The sequence below is a fragment of the Protobothrops mucrosquamatus genome, unplaced genomic scaffold (genome assembly GCF_001527695.2).
Source record: "Protobothrops mucrosquamatus isolate PMUCROS unplaced genomic scaffold, P.Mucros_1.0 scaffold_256, whole genome shotgun sequence".
In the NCBI taxonomy this organism is placed as follows: Eukaryota; Metazoa; Chordata; class Lepidosauria; order Squamata; family Viperidae; genus Protobothrops; species Protobothrops mucrosquamatus.
In genome coordinates, this window is record NW_015386332.1 from 1,209,383 (window position 1) to 1,230,282 (window position 20,900).

The window sequence follows — 20,900 nt, forward strand, 5'->3', positions numbered from 1 at the left end:
CTGTGAAAAATGCATTGAATATCTCCTGTTTAAATTACGCAGTCTGCCTCAGGTACATACTTCCACCTCAGTTCTAACTTTTAGTCTGGTTTCTTTTTGCCACAAGACAGCCCACATTTCAAATGCCTGGGGTCCTTCAACTGAGTTTTTTTTTAAAGATTACATCTGCCAACATGTCTGAGTTAAATACTATTTTAATAAAAAGTTATATGAAATGTGGATGACCTGTGTTTATACTGTGTTACAAGAATGAAAAGTTTTCTTACCACCAAGTAGAATTTTTAAATTACTCTGAATAATGAAATTAAGCAATACTGGAAAACTGTTTGGCATAATTATGATTACAATGAAGTTGAATGATATATCCATAAAAATTAATAATGTGTGGGCTCATTTAAAAGGTTTGGAAATATTAACAGCCTGATTAATCATGCTGTCATTTGCACAACGCATACTGGGTCTGATTCACACAATGACAACAGTTTAAATCCAGACTATAAATAAATTAGATGACCTTAAATCAATGGGAATTGAGTAACAATTATAATTCCTATGAAATTTTAAGATACCTTGAGTACCATTTTTATAAATAGCAGTAAATCCTATGAGATACTAAAAACCTTTTCCATCTGCTTATGGTAACAGACATAGTGGAATACGTGAGTGAGATCTCCCCAGTTTTCAATTAGTTTGTGAACTGATGTTGCCCATGTATGGATATATTTTTCACATCTCCTCTTCAGTTTGATGAGGCCATCTTAAGACAAAAATTAAGTTTAGCCAATTTAATGTTTTAATAAAAGTATTTGACAGCAACATTCAAAAAGTAATATTAAATGCAATAAAAATACAACAGTGACCAGCCTGACCCAGCATATATAGAAATAGCAAGAAACAAAATAGTGGAATCTATTAAAAATGTTAAATCATTGCTTTCCACTCTACTTTTGAACCAACTTAAAGAATTGGTGTTTTTATAATATATAAAATCAAGTTAATGCATGGAATGGTTGTAAGCAAACAGTTCATGGTTAAATATATAACCTTAGAAGCAACTTCTTTAAACTATCGCTTATTAATGACTTCTTCTTTTAGTTTTGCTGCAAGGATTCGTTTCTTTAACAATCTTTGTTCCTCCTCTTCTGACATTCCCTGAAAAGAAAAAAAATATTTACTTGCAGTAATTATGGCTAACTACACTTATGTTTAGTATTCCTATTGATTTCAATGAAGTTTCCACTCAAGATAAATTGGATTGTAGGCAAAAGACAAAACAATTTGTAGAACATGTAAATAAATGTTAGTTTCTATTTGTACACTAAAACAAAAAATCATCACTATTTTGTAAGTTATATTAAAGCAAGAAAAGCAATAGTTAAAATGCTACTTTGCACATTAGAAAGGCCAAACTGTAGCTCTATCAAGGACAGGAATATATGTGATTGTGATTTCAGTTCTTATTTGTATTTATGCCTAATTTTTAAAGCACTCTCTTATAATAGTGTTTTCTGATTTATCTGCTGTGAAAATATACCTGTAACGCATTGCCAATGATTTCATCAATAGGAGAGTAAAAATATTCAATGTCTTCTTCCCTCAGCTGGCCTAAAGAATGCTAGGAGGCTATCACTTTCAGATACTTTTTTCTTAATTTTAACAGATTAAAAAAATCACACTTGCATAAGATAGCTCTATGCCATTGTGGGCAGAGTCAAAGAAGCCTTAGGCTTATCCCTATTTAGTCAAAAGCAGGGATGTCATGTAAAATGAACAAAAGAAAAGTGTAAGGCAGCCCAATTTTTTTCTAGTGTCAGTCGACTTAATGGTATTTGGGCAGCTTTTTGAAAGGGTTAACATTGTCAAGCACAACACAGCTGAATGAATGGAATTAGTTTTGCCAGGAGCTATTCAGGAACTAAATTAACTTTTTCTAACCACAATCATCCCCACTGATGAGATTTAGCTGTTTTCACTATCTGCCCTCCATTGCCTTCAACTAAGTAAACAAGGCCTTTAAATAGATTAGCTTATTTGTCTTCCTAAAAGTGTCTCCTTGAAACTATGATGTACATTCTCAGAATCATGTTTTTCCAAAGTAGACTGATCTTTAAAGAAAACAGGTGGTTACAAATAGGCAATTTTAATTGTTATCCTTCACCTCTTTAGAAGGGGACAACTCTTCTTTCTGTTCTATATTTTGTGGTGGGATATTCGTTTTTGATTTCTTCTTCAAAGCCATCAATGCATCTCGTTTCTGCTTTAGATAGTCCTCACGCTCTCTCAGCTCCTTTGCTCCAAGTTCTGATAGTTTCTATTTGAATTTAACAATCAGATTTTATAGTTTCTGAAAAACATTTTATCAGATACAGTTGCTATAGCACCAACAACAAATTACAAAACAAAAGAGGAAAAAATACAACATTGTGCAGAACTGCTCAAAACTTTCCCAAATTCCATCCCACAAAACATGGGTAGCTACTGCAGAAAATTTATTGTATCATGCTCTTTCAGCTGAAAATGAGACTGAAAGTGAAAGTTTAGAAAAAATGGGGTGCAACTTTCAACTTCCTGCCAAACTCTCCATTTACTTTATTTCTGAGAAGCTGGCATGGTACACAGGAAAATGTGATCCTATGATTACAGCTTGCTGTTGGAATTAAAATGAACACAGAAAGCTCAACATATGAAAGATTAAAATGAAAATGGACATTTTAAGCATCAGGTTGATCTTTCAGTCAAAAGATCACACTCAGGACATAAAAAGTAAAAGACAGCATTGCTCTTAGATGAGATAGAGCAGAGGTTCCCAACCTTTTGGGCACCAGGGACCGGTTCCGTGGAGAGGTTTTTCCACGGACCGGAGGGGCGTGGTTTTGTGTGCTGCCTGCATCCCGCAGATGGGGCTTTGCTTGTTTGTGTGGCCCGGTTGCTGGCATACTGCAGCCCGCTATTGGTCCACACACCGGGGGTTGGGGAACCCTGGGGTAGAGTAAGAACTTGTTACAATGCAATCAATGATCAAATTAATTGATATTTATGACTTCATGGGCAATCCTTTAAGTTCCAACCACTGATGCAGAAGAAGTTTACACGATCAAGTTCAATCTGAAATTGTCAAATTATGCAAGCAAGATGCAAATAAAATGTGCTGCTTGTGACTGGAGACTGGAATGTTAGTTGGCTTGAGAAACTGAAATGAAGCAGGAGACCGACTTAACTAATTTCTGTTGCTCCGTTGGTTTCTTTGTAGCTAACACTGTCTTCAAACAACCAAAATGATCCTCTACACATGAGCATTAGCAGATGGAAGTACATAAAAATCAAATCAAATTATTGCAAAAAGGAGTTAACTACAGCATCAAAGATATGGCCAGATGCTGACTGTGGAACAGATCACAAACTGTTCATGTGTGAGTTCCAAGTTAAAATGAAGAAGAAAGCCAGTCAGCTTCCACAATAAGATATTGAAGATATCCCCATCATTTTCCAGGATAACATCAGGAATCACTTTGAAGTCTTAAAGGTCATTGATAGAGAATCAAAGGAATTATGGAATGAATTTAAAGAATGTATTAAGTAGAATGTGAAGAGACTGCCAAAAATGAAGAATGAGAAGAAAGCAATTGGATGTCAGAACGAATCATGGAAATTGCCAAGAAGAGAAGTCAAAACCAAGAAAGTAAAAAAAAAATCTCAGAAAGGTACTTAACAAAGTTTCAGAGAGATGTTACATAAGTAGTATTACAACAACATCTGTAAAGACACAGAAGATGGAAACGGACATGGAAAACAAGGAAGAATCTCTGAACTTAGAAGAGAATTCCAACTTTGAATTGGTTTGTCAAACGATGCCAAGGGACACATAGCAATTGATTTAAAAGACATCAAAGGAACATGGAAGTAGTGTACCAAAAACTGTATTGTAGAGATGTCAACATCCAAGATACTCGGAAGATATTTCCTCCTTACAAGAACCTCTAACGTACATCAGACCTTCAGGCAAAACACTAAGCTATCCCTTGAACCCTCTATAGAGTTCTTAAGTTGAAGAAGAATAGAAGAAGAACTTTATTGTCACTTTGAATGTACACTAATCGCCATACATTAAAATGAAATTTCATTGCATACTTCTCTAAAAGGGTCACCACCTCCGATATACACTACATAAATATGACAAAAATAAATAAATACAGAATTATGTATATACCCACATATATTATATGACACAGAAAAACAACAGTTTAGTTCAGATTATGTATATATGTGCATGGCGAGAAAAACTAATCTTGTGAGTTTACCAGACGGATGGCATAGGGAACAAAGCTATTACAGAATCGATTAGTCCTGCTAGAAATACTTCAAAACCTCCTCCCAGAGGGGAGCAACAGAAACAAACCGTAAAGTGGGTGTGTGGGGTCTGTAGCAATCCTTTCAACTCTAAGCACATAGTGCTTATAAGCAGCATCCTGAATACCAGGAAGCGAGCTTCCTATGATCTTCTCGACTGTCCTTACCAATCTCTGTATGGACTTTCTATCTGAGGCACTGCTGCCATCAAACCAGACAGTGATGCAGTTTGACTGGGGCAAGCTAATCTATTGAGTTTTGTCTCCCTGAAGATTGGGGTGGCACCAAAGCAATCAGAGAATGATCTAACCGTAAGTCCACAAATAGTCTATTCTTCTCTACTGCTCCCACCATTGAAACTCACTACCTTTTGCTATCTGACCGGATCCTGTGATGAATACGGTACATTTAAATACCTGACAAAACTGCTCTTATCACTTTGACAATAAATGAGCTTGTGTATCAGTTTTTCTATAATGTTTCTTCCCTTGTGGCTTGCTTTAATCTGTAAGCTACAAGGAAGACTTTGTATTATTACGTATGCACAACATATATCACAGATGTCCCCAACCCCCGGTCCATGGACCAGTACCGGGCCGCAACATGCCAGCAACCGGTCCACACAAACAAGCAAAGTCCCATCCACAGGATGCAGGCAGCACACAAAACCACGCCCCCTCTGGTCCGCGGAAAAACCTCTCTCCACGGAACCAGTCCCTGGTGCTCAAAAGATTGGGGACCTCTGATATATAAGGTCCTGGAATATTATTGTTATATAGTTATTGCAAAGTAATATTTATATATATATATGTGTGTGTGTATAGATATATATATTACAAAATATTAGTTCAATATTTTAAATAAAGTGAGCATGCAGCTTACACGTCCTTCTAGCACTCCTTGCTTTGTTACATATTCAGAGCCATCCCCAACTGCTTTCCTGCAACTATCTTCCTTCAGTTTGACAGAGGAATGGTCTTGAATAGATACATCTTTTTGTTTTCCTTCTGGACCTAAATTTATATTGAAATAAATGCATATAATGATATGTTTTCCATATATGAACATATTAATAATCTGTAATTTGAATAGTTAAAACCAAAGGTTTTAAATTATATGTTTCACTTCTTAGAATAATTGCCAACTTGATGTAATAGGCAAAGCAGTTCACTGTTAAATTTGATGGAGAGTGTCCTCAACCACTAGACAGGAAAAGCCACTATTTTCTTTCTCCATTTTACAAGCTATGAAAAACTAAATAAATCCATAGCAGAACTGGTATTCAATATCAATTCATACAGATCTCAAATTAAAAAAAACAGCTTTTGGGTGTTTGGATACCAGCATTTAGAGCTGCAACTTTCAATAACAGAACAACTACAAACCTGAAATAAATACATTTTATATAATAATAATAATAATAATAATAATAATAATAATAATAAAGTTGGAAGGGACCTTGGAGGTCATCTAGTCCAACCCCCTACTCAGGCAGGAAACCCTATACCATTTCGAACAAATGGCTATCCAGTCTCTTCTTAAAAACTTCCAGTGTTGGAGCATTCACCGCTTGTTCCACTGGTTAATTGTTCTAACTGTTAGGAAGTTTCTCCTTAGTTCTAGGTTGCTTCTCTCCTTGATTAGTTTCCATCCGTTGCTCCTTGTCCTGCCTTCAGGCGCTTTGGAAAATAGCTTGACTCCCTCTTCTTTGTGGCAGCCCCTGAGATATTGGAACACTGCTATCATGTCCCCCCTCGTCCTTCTCTTCGTTAAACTAGACATACCCAATTCCATCAACCTTTCCTTATATGTTTTAGCCTCCAGTCCCCTAATCATCTGTTGCTCTTCTCTGTACTCTTTCTAGAGTCTCAACATCTTTTTTTTCATGAACAAATTATTTTCAGTAATGCTGAATTAGTGAATATGTACTATCTTTTTCCTTCCCTCCCCCCAACTGTGCCATCCAATTAGTGTAACCAGTGGCCATGTGTTCAGTAGCAAAAACATACCTTCTTAAATGTATCTTGAAATGAAAATAAAAATTTTGTTTGTAATGGAGTTTTGACCAATTGCTATAATGATATAATGGATAACATCCAACTAATAAAGTTCGGCATCAATTTAGTTAAAGCAATAAATTTCTTTCAACAGAAATATGAATAAACACCCTGAGTATGTTTAATAAGAGAGCCAAGTAGTAGTTAAAGCCACTAGGTGAGACAGTGAGTCTGTCTTACATTAGGCTGGAAGCCAGTTGGTGATTTTGGGTCAGTCACTCTCCTAGAAGGCAGTGAGAAACTATTTTCAATAATGTAGCCAAGAAAACTGCCTGGACTTGTTCTATCAACAGGAGTCAAACTGAACTTGAAAGTACACACATACACCAAGTTTAAAATACATGCAGCAAATACCTGAAAATAATCATACCTGGCATTAATTTTGTAGTGTGTTCTAGAGACCGCTTAGATCCTGCACTTTCATTAAAATGTCCTGAAGATTTATGTGCAACATCAGATGATTTCAGTTTATCATGTGCCTGAATTTTTTTTTAAAAAAATAGTAAGAAATCAATTTAAGTATTAAGTATTTAAGTATTATAAAAGCAGCAAATACAGTAAAAACCAACATGTCATAAAATGCATTATTTAATAAGTGTTATTTAAATCTAGTTACTATCTTCATTATTAAAATAGATAGCAGTATGTAGTAATAACTAAACTATTAAGATTTGAGTTCTAAAGAATCTATTAGGATTTTGCAAGATTTTCTTTCACCCATTGTTTTCTGTACTTTTCTTATAAATTATGTTTCTTATAAAGTTACAATTCACAAATAAAAATACTGTCTGTCATTAAAAAAAGAAAAATCATCAAAATCTTTTTTCCACAGTACTCAATGAACACCTTAGCATAGAACGCTTAACTGTATAGAGAAATAAGTTTATTGTGCAAGATCTAATCTCAATCAACTTATCCAACAACAGATCCAGAACAATATTCTGATGTAAACTTTCATGGGTGGCATCAGTGAACCAGTGATGAATTTTCAGGCAAATGGCCATGATCTAGTTATGTTTTGCCAATAGCTTTGGCTGGCATCTTCTGAGGCAGAGTAAATTGCTTTGTGGTGTACCTCTCTGCAGCTCGTAGGCAACTGCTGAGTACTGAGAAAAAGGCAGCTTCCATGATTGACTGTGTCACGAGGAAGCAACGTGCTGCCACTGCACAGGAATGAGTCAATTAACTGGAAGAGCTTTTGAATTGGTTAACCATGTTGGTTTGCCAGGGACAAAAATGTCAGCTTATACTATTTTCTTAGTATCATCCAAAGTTCAGATAAATGAGGGCAGATATGATATTGTTGCCATTACGGAAACTTGGTGGGATGAAACCCACAAATGGAAAAACTAGAGGGATTTATATTATTTAAAAGAAACAGACCAAATAAAAGAGGAGGTGGAGTTGCTCTCTATATAAGAAATAACTACATCTCTACAGAAATAGAGCACAACAATAATGAAAACTTCTTGAATGTATTTGGGTCAATATAAAAGGGGGGGAATAACATTGCCATAGGTGTATACTATAGGCCACCCAACCAAACAGAGGAAATAGATGAACTTTTTGCTAGTCAGCTAACTAAGGTATATAGGAAGCATATCACAATAGTAATGGGGGACTTTAATTACTCTGACATCAACTGGGAGACAAACTCTGCACCAAGAGGAAGATCAAACAGATTCCTGACAAACCTAGCAGACAACTTTGTCTCCCAAAAACTAGAGAAGGGAACTAGGGGATTAGCCATATTGGACTTCTTCTCACTAACAGAGATGAAATGATAGAAGGTGTTGAAGCCACAGGAACCTTGGGGGGGGGGAGTGATCATGCAATATTGGAATTCAACATTATGCAAGTGCAAGCAATAGAACACAGTCAAACTAGAGTCTTGGACTTTAAGAGAACTAATTTCAATAAACTTAGAGACAGCTTGGGAAGGATTCCATGGATGACAAGTCTCAAGGGGAAAACAACTCAAGAAGCTTGGGAAATTTTGAAAAGTGAGATTATAAAAGCCCAGTCTAGCACAATACCAACGAAGAAAAAAATAAGAACTCTCAAAAGAACCCAGCATGGTTGCATAAAGAACTCTCTGATAAATTGAAAAAAAGGACAAGTATAAAAAGTGGAAAGAGGGGCACATAACTAAGGTAGAATATCAACAAATAGTTCGAGCCTGCAAAAATGAAGTGAGGAAAGTTAAGGCTCAAAATGAACTAAGGCTTACGACAAAAGTCAAAAATAACAAAAAAAGCTTCTTTCAACTTGTAAAAAACAAGAAAAAAGTTAAGGAAATGATTGGTCCATTAGTGGGAAAAAGTGGCAAGAAGGTGACAAGCAATAGGGAGAAAGCAGAACTATTTAACTCGTTTTTTGCATCCGTCTTTACACAAAGAGAACAAACAGTCCAACCTATCAAAAACAGTACCATAAAAAACAGATTAGAAACACAAGTTAAGATAGGCAAGAAAATTGTAAGTGAGCACCTGTCTACCCTAGACGAGTTCAAATCACCAGGACCAGATGGATTACACCCCAAGGCAGAGGCGTAGCGTGGGGGGTGCAGGGGGGGCCGGCCGCACCGGGCGCAACATCTGGGGGGGCACGCTCGCACTCGCAGCTCTCTGCCCCTGCCTGGCTCACTCACTCTCTCTGCAGTGCTGGCTGTGCGAATCCGATCCGAGCCGCCGGGTCGCCACCCACTGTGGAGGGGGGGGCACAAATTACTTGCCTTGCCCCGGGTGCTGACAACCTACGCTACGCCACTGCCCCAAGGTTTTCAAGGAACTGGCAGATGTGATCTCAGAACCATGGAAGTATATCTATCAAAGATCCTGAAGCACTGGGGAACTACCAGAGGACTGGAAAAGAGCTGATGTAGTTCCCATCTTCAAAAAAAGGGAAAAATTGGATCCAGGAAACTACAGATCTATCAACCTGACCTCAATATATGGGAAGATTCTGGAAAAGATAATCAAACAACAAATCAGTGAACACCTAGAGGCAAACAAAGTCATTACCAAAAACCAACCTGGGCTTGTCAAAAACAGATCATGCCAGACAAATCTTATTGCACTCTTTGATCAAATGACAAAATTAGTGGACCAGAGGAATACTGTGGATATAATTTACTTGGACTTCAGTAAGGCATTTGATAAAGTAGACCACAACCTACTACTTGATAAGATAGAAAATTGTGGGTTAGACAGCACCACCAGATGGATTTATAGCTGGCTGACCGGCCGTACTCAGCGTGTGGTCCTCAATGGAACTGCATCTACATAGAAGGAAGTGTGCCCTAGGGCTCTGTTCTGGGCCAGTACTCTTCAACATCTTCATCAATGATTTGGATGAGGGGATAGATGGGGAACTCATCAAATTTGCAGATGACACCAAGCTGGCAGGAATAGCCAACGCTCCAGAAAATAGGCTTAAGATACAGAAGGATCTTGACAAACTTTAACATCGGGTGCTATCTAACAAAATGAAATTCAATGGTGAAAAAAGTAAGATTCTACATTTAGGCAAGAAAAACCAAATGGACAGGTATAACATAGGTGGTACCTTCTCAATAGAAGTAACTGTGAGAGGGATCTTGGAGTCCTAGTGGACAATCACTTAAATATGAGCCAGCAGTGTGCTGCAACTGCCAAAAAAGCCAACACAGTGCTAGGCTGCATTAACAGAGGGACAGAATCAAGATCACGTGAAGTGTTAATACCACTTTACAATGCCTTGGTAAGGCCACACTTGGAATACTGCATCCAGTTTTGGTCACCACGATGTAAAAAAGATGTTGAGACTCTAGAAAGAATTCAGAGAAGAGCAACAAAGATGATTAGGGGACTGGAGGCTAAAACATATAAGGAACAGTTGCTGGAATTGGGTATGTCTAGTTTAATGAAAAGAAGGACTGGGGATGACATGATAGCAGTGTTCCAATATCTCAGGGGCTGCCACAAGCAAGATGGAGTCAAGCTATTCTACAAAGCACTTGAAGGCAAGACAAGAAGCAATGGATGGAAACTAACCAAGAGAGAAGCAACCTAGAACTAAGGAGAAATTTCCTGACAGTTAGAACAATTAATCAGTGGACCAACCTGCCTCCAGAAGCAGTGAATGCTCCAACACTAGAAGTTTTTAAGAAGAGAGTGGACAGCCATTTGTCTAAAATGGTATAGGGCAGGGGTAGGGAACCTTGACTCTTTTATGACTGGTGGACCAGCCATACTGACTCAGGAATTCTGGGAGTTGAAGTTCACAAGTCATAAAAGAGCCAAGGTTCCCTACCCCTGGTATAGGGTTTCCTGCCTGAGCAGGGAGTTGGACTAGATGACCTCCAAAGTCCCTTCCAACTTATTATCATCATTATTATTATTAGTCAAGATACGCTAGTCATAATCATGCCAAAACCACAAATGCATAAAAGCAAGAAATCAAGAGACGCAACAAATATAATTTCAATTAGTAGGAATATGCTTATCATTTTATTCAATCAAAGATAAAAAATAAGTATGTTTTATTTATGTATTTATGTATTTATTTATTTATTTAAATTTATATGCTGCCCATCTCACTATCAAGCAACTCTAGGCAGCTTTTACTGAAGACTGAAGAGAATACTGAAGAGAATATTTTTGCAACCACTTGGGGTTTTGTTGAATTGATCTCCCAATATACCTCATTATTTCTTTTCCTTTCTTGCTCTAGATCATATTCTTCCTTAGACTTCCTACAAAGAAACAGGAAATACTTTAATATATTTACTGCTTTATCCTTCTTTAACAGTCATATAATTGTTGCAGTTTATAATTAATGTAATAATGTAAAATAAACAAATACAGTTTTAAAAAAATGACAAGACAAATTAGAACAAATTTAGTGTTATCACTCTATTAAAATATCTCTTTAAAATGTTTATAAGCATAAGACTAACATACAAAATTAAAAGTAACACAATGAAACAGAATGTAATAATCAAAATACAATTCAAAAGAATTGGAAACAAAAAATTAAGAGAGCAAAGACCTCATGGAAAAAGTGAATTCTGAGGCTGGACTTGTGAAGAGAAGGTGCCACAATGACTATTAGATATAAATAACCCAGGTTTCTCTCACTTTTTTCTCATTTGTGGACTGAACAAAATGGGAAAACTACCCAGAAAAGGAAGAAAGCCACTTTAGATTCACTACTTGCTATCAATGTCCTTCTGGATCAAAGCCTGCAAATGCCTTAAGTAGTCTTTGTTTAGCAACTGCCTTGTTAAGTGACCGTTCATAAACACAACGGTAATAAACAGTAATAAAAAACTATATCCTGCCAATGGATGCATTTACTCTTAAATGTCTGCACTTGATAACAACACACATGGAGTGAAAATAACACTGGCATCGCTGAACAAGAGAACTTTACCTAAATGAGGTTGCCATCAGCGATCTTCGCAGCATCTCTCTCTGTCATGTAGTTACTGCTTAGTGACCCTTTTGCCAGAAACAATTGCTAAATGAGGACTACTTGCAATGATACTTTTTAAAACAGATTTAAGAAGAAATGTAACATTTCCCATTGCCCTTCAGTAAAAATATAATCAATATTTACTTATGCATTATGCTAAAAATGCATCTCAATTTTCCAAATATTTAACCATATCTCTGTAATTTAACACGAAATGGAATGATTTCTCCTCAGTCACTACGCTAAAAAACGTGGCAATCAAATTTTATTTTAAGAGGCCATATCCAAGTATGTGATATAAAACAAGGAAAAATATTTTTAACCTAAGAACTTCTCTTAGTATTTTCATTTCCTCTTCTTCAGTTTCAGTATATGCATCAGACCCATCGGTCAAACAGTCAGGTAGCACACCTATTTTATAAAAAAGAAAAAGAATAAAGCAGTCAAAAGGCAATTAAAGAAAAACTATTCAATTAATTATCAAAATCCCCAAAAAATTATAGACTAGAAAATAAATTATATTCAAAATATTGCTCTGTTTAATTTATTCAGGTTGTAATTAGAAGCCAGCAAACTGAATTATCGTCGAACCTTGCTTTCTAAATAAAATGTTTATTTCTCTTTGCACATGGCAACCTCAATGAGATATATTGAGGGGACAATTAAGTTGTACACATCTGACTTTAGTATGAAATAAAATACTGCACAAGGAAATATAAATATGCTTTGATTTTAGGATGATTTCTACCAGATCTATCTGCCATTGCAACAGCCTTTATGGGAACATGAAAATATATTTGGCTGTTAAATGCTGCTTGCTTAGAAACTGTTTTAACCCACATATTTTGTATGTTAATAGAATGATTGAGTTTTTTATATTCATTTTAATAAAATCATTTTTTCCAATTGATTCTAGATCAATTTCTTCACACCTGGGAAAGCAAGTAAATATAATAAATAACCACTCTCAAGATAGTTTATACTTCAGACTAGCTATGCAAGCAATTGTAATGGGTTATGAGAACAAAAGCCAACTAGTAAGATACTAGCTTAATCTTCTGACACAGGAAGTCTTTCAGGCTGTCTCCTTTGCCTTGATTGCGCTATATATTTAGCCATTCAATGCCTCTCTTCACCTTCCTTTGATCATTACTTTATTTCATATGGCATACATTTGTCAGGGAGATCTACACTTGACAGAGTAGTCCTGACAACCTTTGTTAGTTCATTCAGCCTGCCTGCTTATTCATGGTGGGACACCGGGGGGGAGGGGCAAAAAGCTTGGCCATGGTATACAGCAATCTGGTTAGTGGCATTTGGGTGGATGACATCTTCTGGGGCCTCTTCTGCCAATCTCATCTTCTGCCTGGGCAGGTCCAACGCAAGTTCCCGTTCTCCTTGCACAGCTAGTCTTTCCCACTGGAGTGGTACCCATTTATCTATTCACAATAATGCTTTCAAATTGCTGAGTGGGCAAGGCAGGAGCTAGAGACGAGCTCACCAAGTCCCACGATGCTACCAGGGCTTGAACCACCACAGTGTCCAACCATTTCTGGTCGACAGATCATTAAGCCACTGCACCACCAGGCCTCCTTTATCATTATTGATTTTTTTCACCTGACTTGGCTAAATATCTCCAGATTTAGGAAATCCACTTAAACCTGTTCCAGCTAATCACAGCAAATGAAAATATTATTCTTTTTATTATTTATTACCATTTCTTTCTTGAATTATTCTAATGGCTTGCAATTGCATTTCAATATTTTTCTGGACCATCATTTCTTTAAACAATCTGAAGTCTTCTGCTGCCAGTACTGGCTGCAAAATGGCCTGAAAGGAATTAAAAGTGTTTTATCTCAGAGTGCCAAGAAATTCAAAGTTTAAATAATTCAAAATTTCCTTATAACAATAATAAAAATGCTAGGAGAAAGACATTTAGTAAGGTCTTACATATGGTAGATATAAAGCCAAAACCAATGTAACTTTAAGACTGCTCTGGAGATTTGTGGATAAAAAATACATATTTTTTTTACCAAAAGACCCATTAGGTCTTACATTACAGCAGGTGGTGAGCGTGCAGGTGTGGGGCATGGCCTGTGCATGCGGCGGCAGCCCAAGGTCAAGGCGCCAGCAGAACGCCGGTGGGTTGGGGAAGGTGCTGAAGCAAGGCGGCATCCTGCCTGGAGTTTCCATGCCAGTTGCCCCTTCCCCACCAGAGCTGGAATGCCGCTGCATTTACCATAAGTGCCAGTGCCGGTACTGGTAAATGCCGGCCTTCCCTCTGGCAGGTCTGGGCAGCTGCTAGAGAGCGATAGCCAGTTTCAGTGCCTGGAGCCCTTACAGGGTTTGCCCTTTCACTCCCCTTCCAAGCCAGACTGCTGGCACTTTCGGACACCTGGCCCTCTTCGCAGCTCTGCCTACACAGCCACAGGTGGGACAAAAAAAAAGGTCAATCAATCAATTCCATCTTCGCGAGATCTTTTTTCACAAGAAGTTGGAATTGATTGATTGAACTTTTCTTCTAACGCTGCCCTCCCACTGCACACAGAGGAAGAGGAATACGACAGAGGAACGCGTCAGAGCTGGAAAGGTTAGCATTTCTCTGCCACCGTGGAGCTGGAGAGCTTGCCCCACCCACCACCGTACAGATGCCCTCTCTTCCCAAAGCATTTCTTTGCTAACCTTCTTTCCAGCTCTGACGTGTTCCTCCGTCATGTTATTCCGCCGCCGTGTGCAGTGGGAGGGCAACGCTGCCAATGCAGCGGCAGGGAAGGCGGAAGGCAATCCCGTCCACCAGACCAGCCTGGTGGGGGTGGGGTGGGAAACTGAGTGGCGCTGAAAACAGCACTCGGAGCCTCCAGGAGCTGTGGGGATCCACGCATGCCCTTTGCAGTCATCCTCCTGCCCGACATTTCAACAGGTTTATGCGTGCGTGCATTGGTGGCTGCTTAGGCACGTCACAGCGGTGGCACCGGCAGTAGGCGGAGGCAGAAGGGGGGAGAGGCACATGATCTTGCCTGTCAAAACCAGACAATGGGACGGAGTGGCGGGGTCTTAAGTAGGGCTTATTTTGGGGGTAGGGCTTATATTAGGCCCATCCCCAAAAATCAAGCTAGGGCTTATTTTCGGGGAAACACGGTATTGGAAGAATAAATGTCCCAAACTTGAGCATTCAGTAGCATTGAATGTTCTGAACACTGAATTGCTTGGTGGTTGTTCTAGAAACTACTGAGCAATCTATGAGCAACTCATACCTGGTTGATTAGTTGATTGCAAGATACATTCATTGAAACTGAGGAAAATTTCAGTCCCTAATTCTTTCATAAGGACAACAAGGGTCCCAACTCTGCTAGCAATCCATGTGTATTTCTTTCTGTGGAGCAATCCAATTCTTTTGTGTCTGGCCAGAATGTTAACAATTTTGAGTCACATAATAATGCATAAATTTCATTATTTACAATGTGTAATTTTAAACCACTTTTTCCTAAATATGTGGTTTATAACATTATTCTATTAGTTTAATCCCATTATTCTAAATTGTTGTCCAGGGGCCCCCCACTCGCACTAGTGCCAGCGCCGCTACACAAATGGGGCACGTGGCAAAAACGGGCGGTGCTAGCACCCACATGGCAAAAACAGGGCAGTGCTTGCAGCCCTGTTTGTTTGTGTGCGTGTGCAAATGTAAAATGCTTCCCACTCCCTTTCCCTCCGGTCCGCCAACCGAGAAAGGTTGGAGACCTCTGGTGTAGCCTTTTAACTGAAGGTTGAGCAACATATAATCCCTATGCACACTCTGTAGTTCCCAAAGTGCCCTGCTAGATCACAGCCCAATTTCCTGCTATAAAAATGAAACAGTAGCAAAATAGGTATATTAAATCCCAAACTACTGGGGGAAAGGAACAAAAAAAAATTCAGCTAGATCAGTTCCAATGACTTGCAGGTCTCATCAGTAAAAAATGTCTTTTAACAAGTGCAATATTAGTCATAAAAAGGTTGCTCACTACTATTTTTAATTTTGTTAAAAAGTTTACCTGGGAGGTTCGGGTTTTAGCAAGCGGAGACATACAAGCTTCCTGAAACTTGTCCTCATTAATTCCAACTTCTTTAAGGTAACTGTCTAATAATTTTTCAACCTTAAAAAAACAAAAATATATTTTTATTCATCTTTTATTGAAGAAATGGGACATATATTACTTTAAATGAAGAAATACAGTAGTTGTGTCTTTTCAAAATAGAATGAAATCAGATTCATAAAAGTATAAATCTAGAAGTTAAGATCTAAAATCACATAAATGGCTTATATTTATTAGTGCATGAATGACTTCCCACAACAGGACTTCCTCTGTTTCTCCTGCATCTCCCAAATTTGCTCTGAAATATTCCTTAATCCCTCAGTATTTTTTATGTATTGTAAATATTTTATTATATAGGTTTTTTTCTTGCTGCATGCCAGAGAGTCACTGTTTGAGATGACTTATAAATGCAGTTAAAATATTAAAAAAAAATAAAAAATAAGACAGTAGTTATAAGGAAAAGAGAGATGTTGCTCCAATGTGGAATATAGCAGGGCTCAGATGTTTCCTCCATGTTATTTAATATCCAAATAAAACAACTAGGAGCGGTGTGAAGCAGACTGAGATATCAGCAGTACATTGATAATGGTCAATTGTACATCATGACCTAGGCAGGGCTGAAATGCTGTGGAAGTCCTGAATCAATGTTTGGAACTAATTTGGACTGGATGAAGAGAAATATCCTCAGATTAAACCCTAGAGGAACTGAAGAGTGTTTGTCCGTTAACATTTTGATTAGCTAGACATATCAGTCTTCCTGGTTGTTTCTATATAGGAAGTGTCTGACTTTGGGATTTGCTGATTAGACAGGTTTGCTGCTATAGAAATGACTAATATATACTAAGTATGCAAAAGTAAATAGTTGAGACTTTATTTTTATTATCTTTATTCTATTGCACTGAAAAGAGTTGGGAATTAATGTTTTTTTCCTTTTTTTCCCTTTACTCCACACTTCCCTCTTCCCCCTTTTTCTCTCCCCGCTTTTTCATTATCTTTATTTTCACTTGTATTTTACATTTTCACAAACTCAATTAAAAATATGTAAAAAAATATGTGACCTGTTCCCTCAAAAGACCTATTCCATGATATAGAAACATTTCTGAATATTCCAATAGAACTAAGAAATTCTCATCTACAAATTGTTCATGATCGATTATATTAATATTATCAAGAATATTAAAGTTGTTTCTGTAACAGATTATGTATATGGAATATTTTATTTCATTTTTATTCTCTTTCAATACCCCATCCACATTCTTAGTTCATATTTTATTTCTGCTTTCAAGGTGATTAATCCTTTTTTCTAAAAACTAGTAATTATGATTTTGAACTCCATGGTGACCTCAATATTCAGTGATGTTTACTAAAAACAGCAGGATAAATCCTAACAATTTACAGTTTTAAATACAGCAAGGGAGAAGGAAAAGAATGACAGGGAAGAATCTGCAATTATTTTGGTTATATTTGCTTGGGCTTAGTTAAAGAATAGGAAACCTAGAAATGTTATACCAAAAGTTTCATGAGAAAGATATTATTGTCTTCTCTCTATGCCTGGGAAAGAGAGAGCAGTTTGGAAAACACTGCAAACAGAGAACATTTGTAAATTCTTCTCCTTATGTGGAAAACAAATACTAGAATGAAGAAAAATATGCCTAGAAAACTTAAAAGATATACAGTATAGGCCATAAAATAGAAAGTACTTAGTTTTCAATGTTCATATAAAACAGCCCCTTTTTAAGAGACCTTCTACGAGAAGCGTCTGTGAGAATCATTTAGGAGGGTATTCAGTATTCAGTTGTCAACATCTGATTATATCAGATGGATGGCATATAAATTCAACAATAAATAAATATATTCTTGTAGGATTCTACAACAATCTTAGACTCAAAATGGAATAGATGGATTTAGATCATATGTGAGTTTGCACATCTCATATTTAACACCTCTTTAATCAAATGCATATTTTCTTGGAATACACAAATACTAATCAATTATATAAATACGTAAGAATCTCTGATTCCCCATTTTACCAACAATGAAACTGCATTTTATAATATATTCAAAGAGATACACAGCACATTTTTGCTTTAACATATTATGTTTTTAAAGGCTAAGGAATTTACTTACCAAAGCTTTATATTCCTGATGAATTTCAGTGTAAGATAACTTACTTTCTTCCTCATCATCAAAAACTGAAACAAAGTAATATTTCATGGTTCTTTACAATATGCAAACTAAAAAAATAGTTTCATATAGTAATAGCTTAAAATTGAATTTTGCACACAACAAAATTTATCTGAACTAAAATATAAAATATATAGCTCCAGTACAAAATGTGATCATGCAGGCAATTTTAGGCACCCAAAAAAGAGTGCATGTAGCACATCCACAAGCTGCAATGGGTGCCAGTTTGTTTTCATGCACAGATGAAGCTTCATTTGCTTGCCCGCCGCTTGTGCGGCCGATTCCTAACAGGCCACAAACCAGTACCAGTCTGTGGCCTGGGGGTTGGGGACTCCTTGGTTAAAGATCTCCATCTGGTGGGGTATAGGAAGAAAACCTTTGTCTGCCATTGCCTCCATCCTATGGAATACTTTCCACCAGAAGTGAGACAGGCCTCTGCTTTCCTGGCCTTCTGAAAAGGAGTTAAAACATGTTTCTGAGGCTTTGCATGAGCAGCTCAAGAAGCATGCAGCTGTGGGACTGGTTAGTCCCTTGAAAGCCCTCTTCACCTTTTAACTAATTTTAATCTCTTGCTCCCTCTTACATTTTAAACTTTTATATATACTATTTTATATTTTAACATTTTATTGTACGCAGCCCAGAGTCCCTATCTGAGAGAGATGGGCAGTTCAGAAAATAAATATTATAAACAAACTTAGAATTCCTCATTACAATTTTTGTTTTTTGATGCCTTTAAGTCTCGTGGCAACTATATGAATTAGTCCCTTCAGTTTTTTTGGCCAGATTGAAGAGGTGGTTTGCCACTGCTTGCTTCCTATAACTGAAAGAGAATGACTGGCCTAAGGGAATACAGTAGCAGCTTCCGTTTTCTAGGAGATTATTTTAGGCCTTTTTGTTTTAGCTTTTTGAAGAGCAGCTACTTATTGTTCCTGGAATGATAAACATAATTAATCACCAAACACCACTGTGCCACCAAGGCTTTTACTTTTACTTTTAATTCTACTAAGGACTCTAAATGCACTAAATAAAAACATCCTATATTTTTTCATCCCACTTTTTAAAATATTAAGCAGATGCCAAAGGACATTCTACATTAAAGAAACATACACACACACACACACACACACACACATATATACTTACTGGCAAAAGTTTTTAACCTATCAGTATACTTTAGTACTTTTACTATTTGCTATTTATTTAAATTTATATACCATCAAATAATTTTAACTCCCAGCAGCTTATAATGAACTAAAATACAACAAAAATACCTATAAAAAAATTAAAACGGCTACAGTTTAATAGAGCTCTCGTGATAAAAATGGAGAAAATACTTAAAATTCCACACACCCCATTGCACCAAAGCCCAAAATAACTGCATCGGTTGGAGCTGTATTGGTTGCTGATTTGCTTCCAGGTCCAATTCAAGGTGCAGATTGTCACCTTTAAAGCCCTCCATGGTTTGGGACTATGTTATTTGAAGAATTGTCTTTTCCTGGTTAAAATCACCAGATCAGGGAGGCAGGGTACACTGTTGGACTCCTTTATTAAAAAGGTCCATCTAGTGGGAGGAAGAATTATGTGGCCCTTCTCCAGGATGGCTCCCTCCCTATGGAGCATCATCCCCATGAAGATAAGATTGGCTCGCACCTTGATACACATTTGTAAGGCTGTGAAGACCCGGTTTTGCCAGTAGACCAAGGACCCCAGGATGATATGGAGCCCACCAAGAGGTTTGATTATTGTTATGGGGGAGGGGGAGGGGAAGGGGGAAGGACTGGATTTTGTATTTGGGGTTTTTCTTCTGTGAGCTGGCCAGTCACTGTTATTGAGTTAGGTGGCCACATATTTTTTCTTTAAATATGTCAATAACTCCTTTTTTTAAAACTTCAGATCTATCTTAAACTTCATAAAGAAGAGTAGCATACTATATCAAATAAAAAATATATGACATTACGGAGAGCATTATTTTCTCTCCACGCAGCAGAGCGCCTTATCTAAATCTAAACATTGGCATGGTACAGAATGCCCAATCTTTCCAAATCACTCATTTGGTAGATTTCCATTAAATTCAACAATAAATCTTAATGGGGGGGGGGTTTAATAATTTTATGCATTGTGCATCATAACGGAAAAATAAACACCCCCTCGGTTAGTGGACTCACCGAAATCAGTGCGATACTAACATACTGACCTTCGGCTGAATCATGACCAACAGCCACTCCCATTCCTTAACTGTGCTCTTAATCTACCGTAATGACGGTGATAACGATTACGATAATAATCCAAAGCCCATTAAATGCAACCATACGTTACAGAGGAATAAAGAAAATCACCACCCGGGGACACCCATTCGGACATGGCGACAAGTATACTGGCCGAATTTCCACGGGTCCATGGCCCTCTCACCTTCACACTTGTGCTCCACAAACTCCAGAATGGGAATAGACCAGGCGGGGCTGCGGAGAAAACCGGCAATGCTATCTACGACCCACTCCACTTCAGCCTCAACCTCCGCCTCCCCCTCGGTCGCCATCACATCTCTCCTCCCCTTTCTCCACGCCCTCAAAAACAGGAGCTCTCGCGCGCGTGCAGCCCTGTCCGGAAAAAAAATGAGACAATATGCGCGTGCGCCGGAGAAAAAGAAGAAGACAGCAAGATTCCGGCGACGGTTGGGCTTCGATTTGCCGTCACTATGGCAATTGCCGTCACTAAAAAAAAAAAAAAAAAAGGGGGGGGGAAATGGGTCTAAATAAACTCACGCGAGAAGGCGCGAGGTCGT

The 20,900-nt window shown here is 37.7% G+C and overlaps 1 protein-coding gene across 1 annotated transcript; it reads right to left on the reverse strand.

Moving 5' to 3' along the window:
- Positions 1–795: 795 nt before the first annotated feature.
- CFAP36 (cilia and flagella associated protein 36) lies at positions 796–20,694 on the reverse strand. The gene is made up of 10 exons (XM_015831371.1): positions 20,528–20,694; positions 18,062–18,126; positions 15,893–15,994; positions 13,577–13,691; positions 12,185–12,272; positions 11,088–11,139; positions 6,775–6,883; positions 5,230–5,360; positions 2,159–2,311; positions 796–1,152 (listed from the first exon to the last, which is right to left on the reverse strand). Exons 1-10 carry the CDS (start codon positions 20,652–20,654, stop codon positions 1,066–1,068), a joined length of 1,029 nt encoding a protein of 342 aa, XP_015686857.1. The 5' UTR covers positions 20,655–20,694; the 3' UTR covers positions 796–1,065.
- Positions 20,695–20,900: the final 206 nt, after the last annotated feature.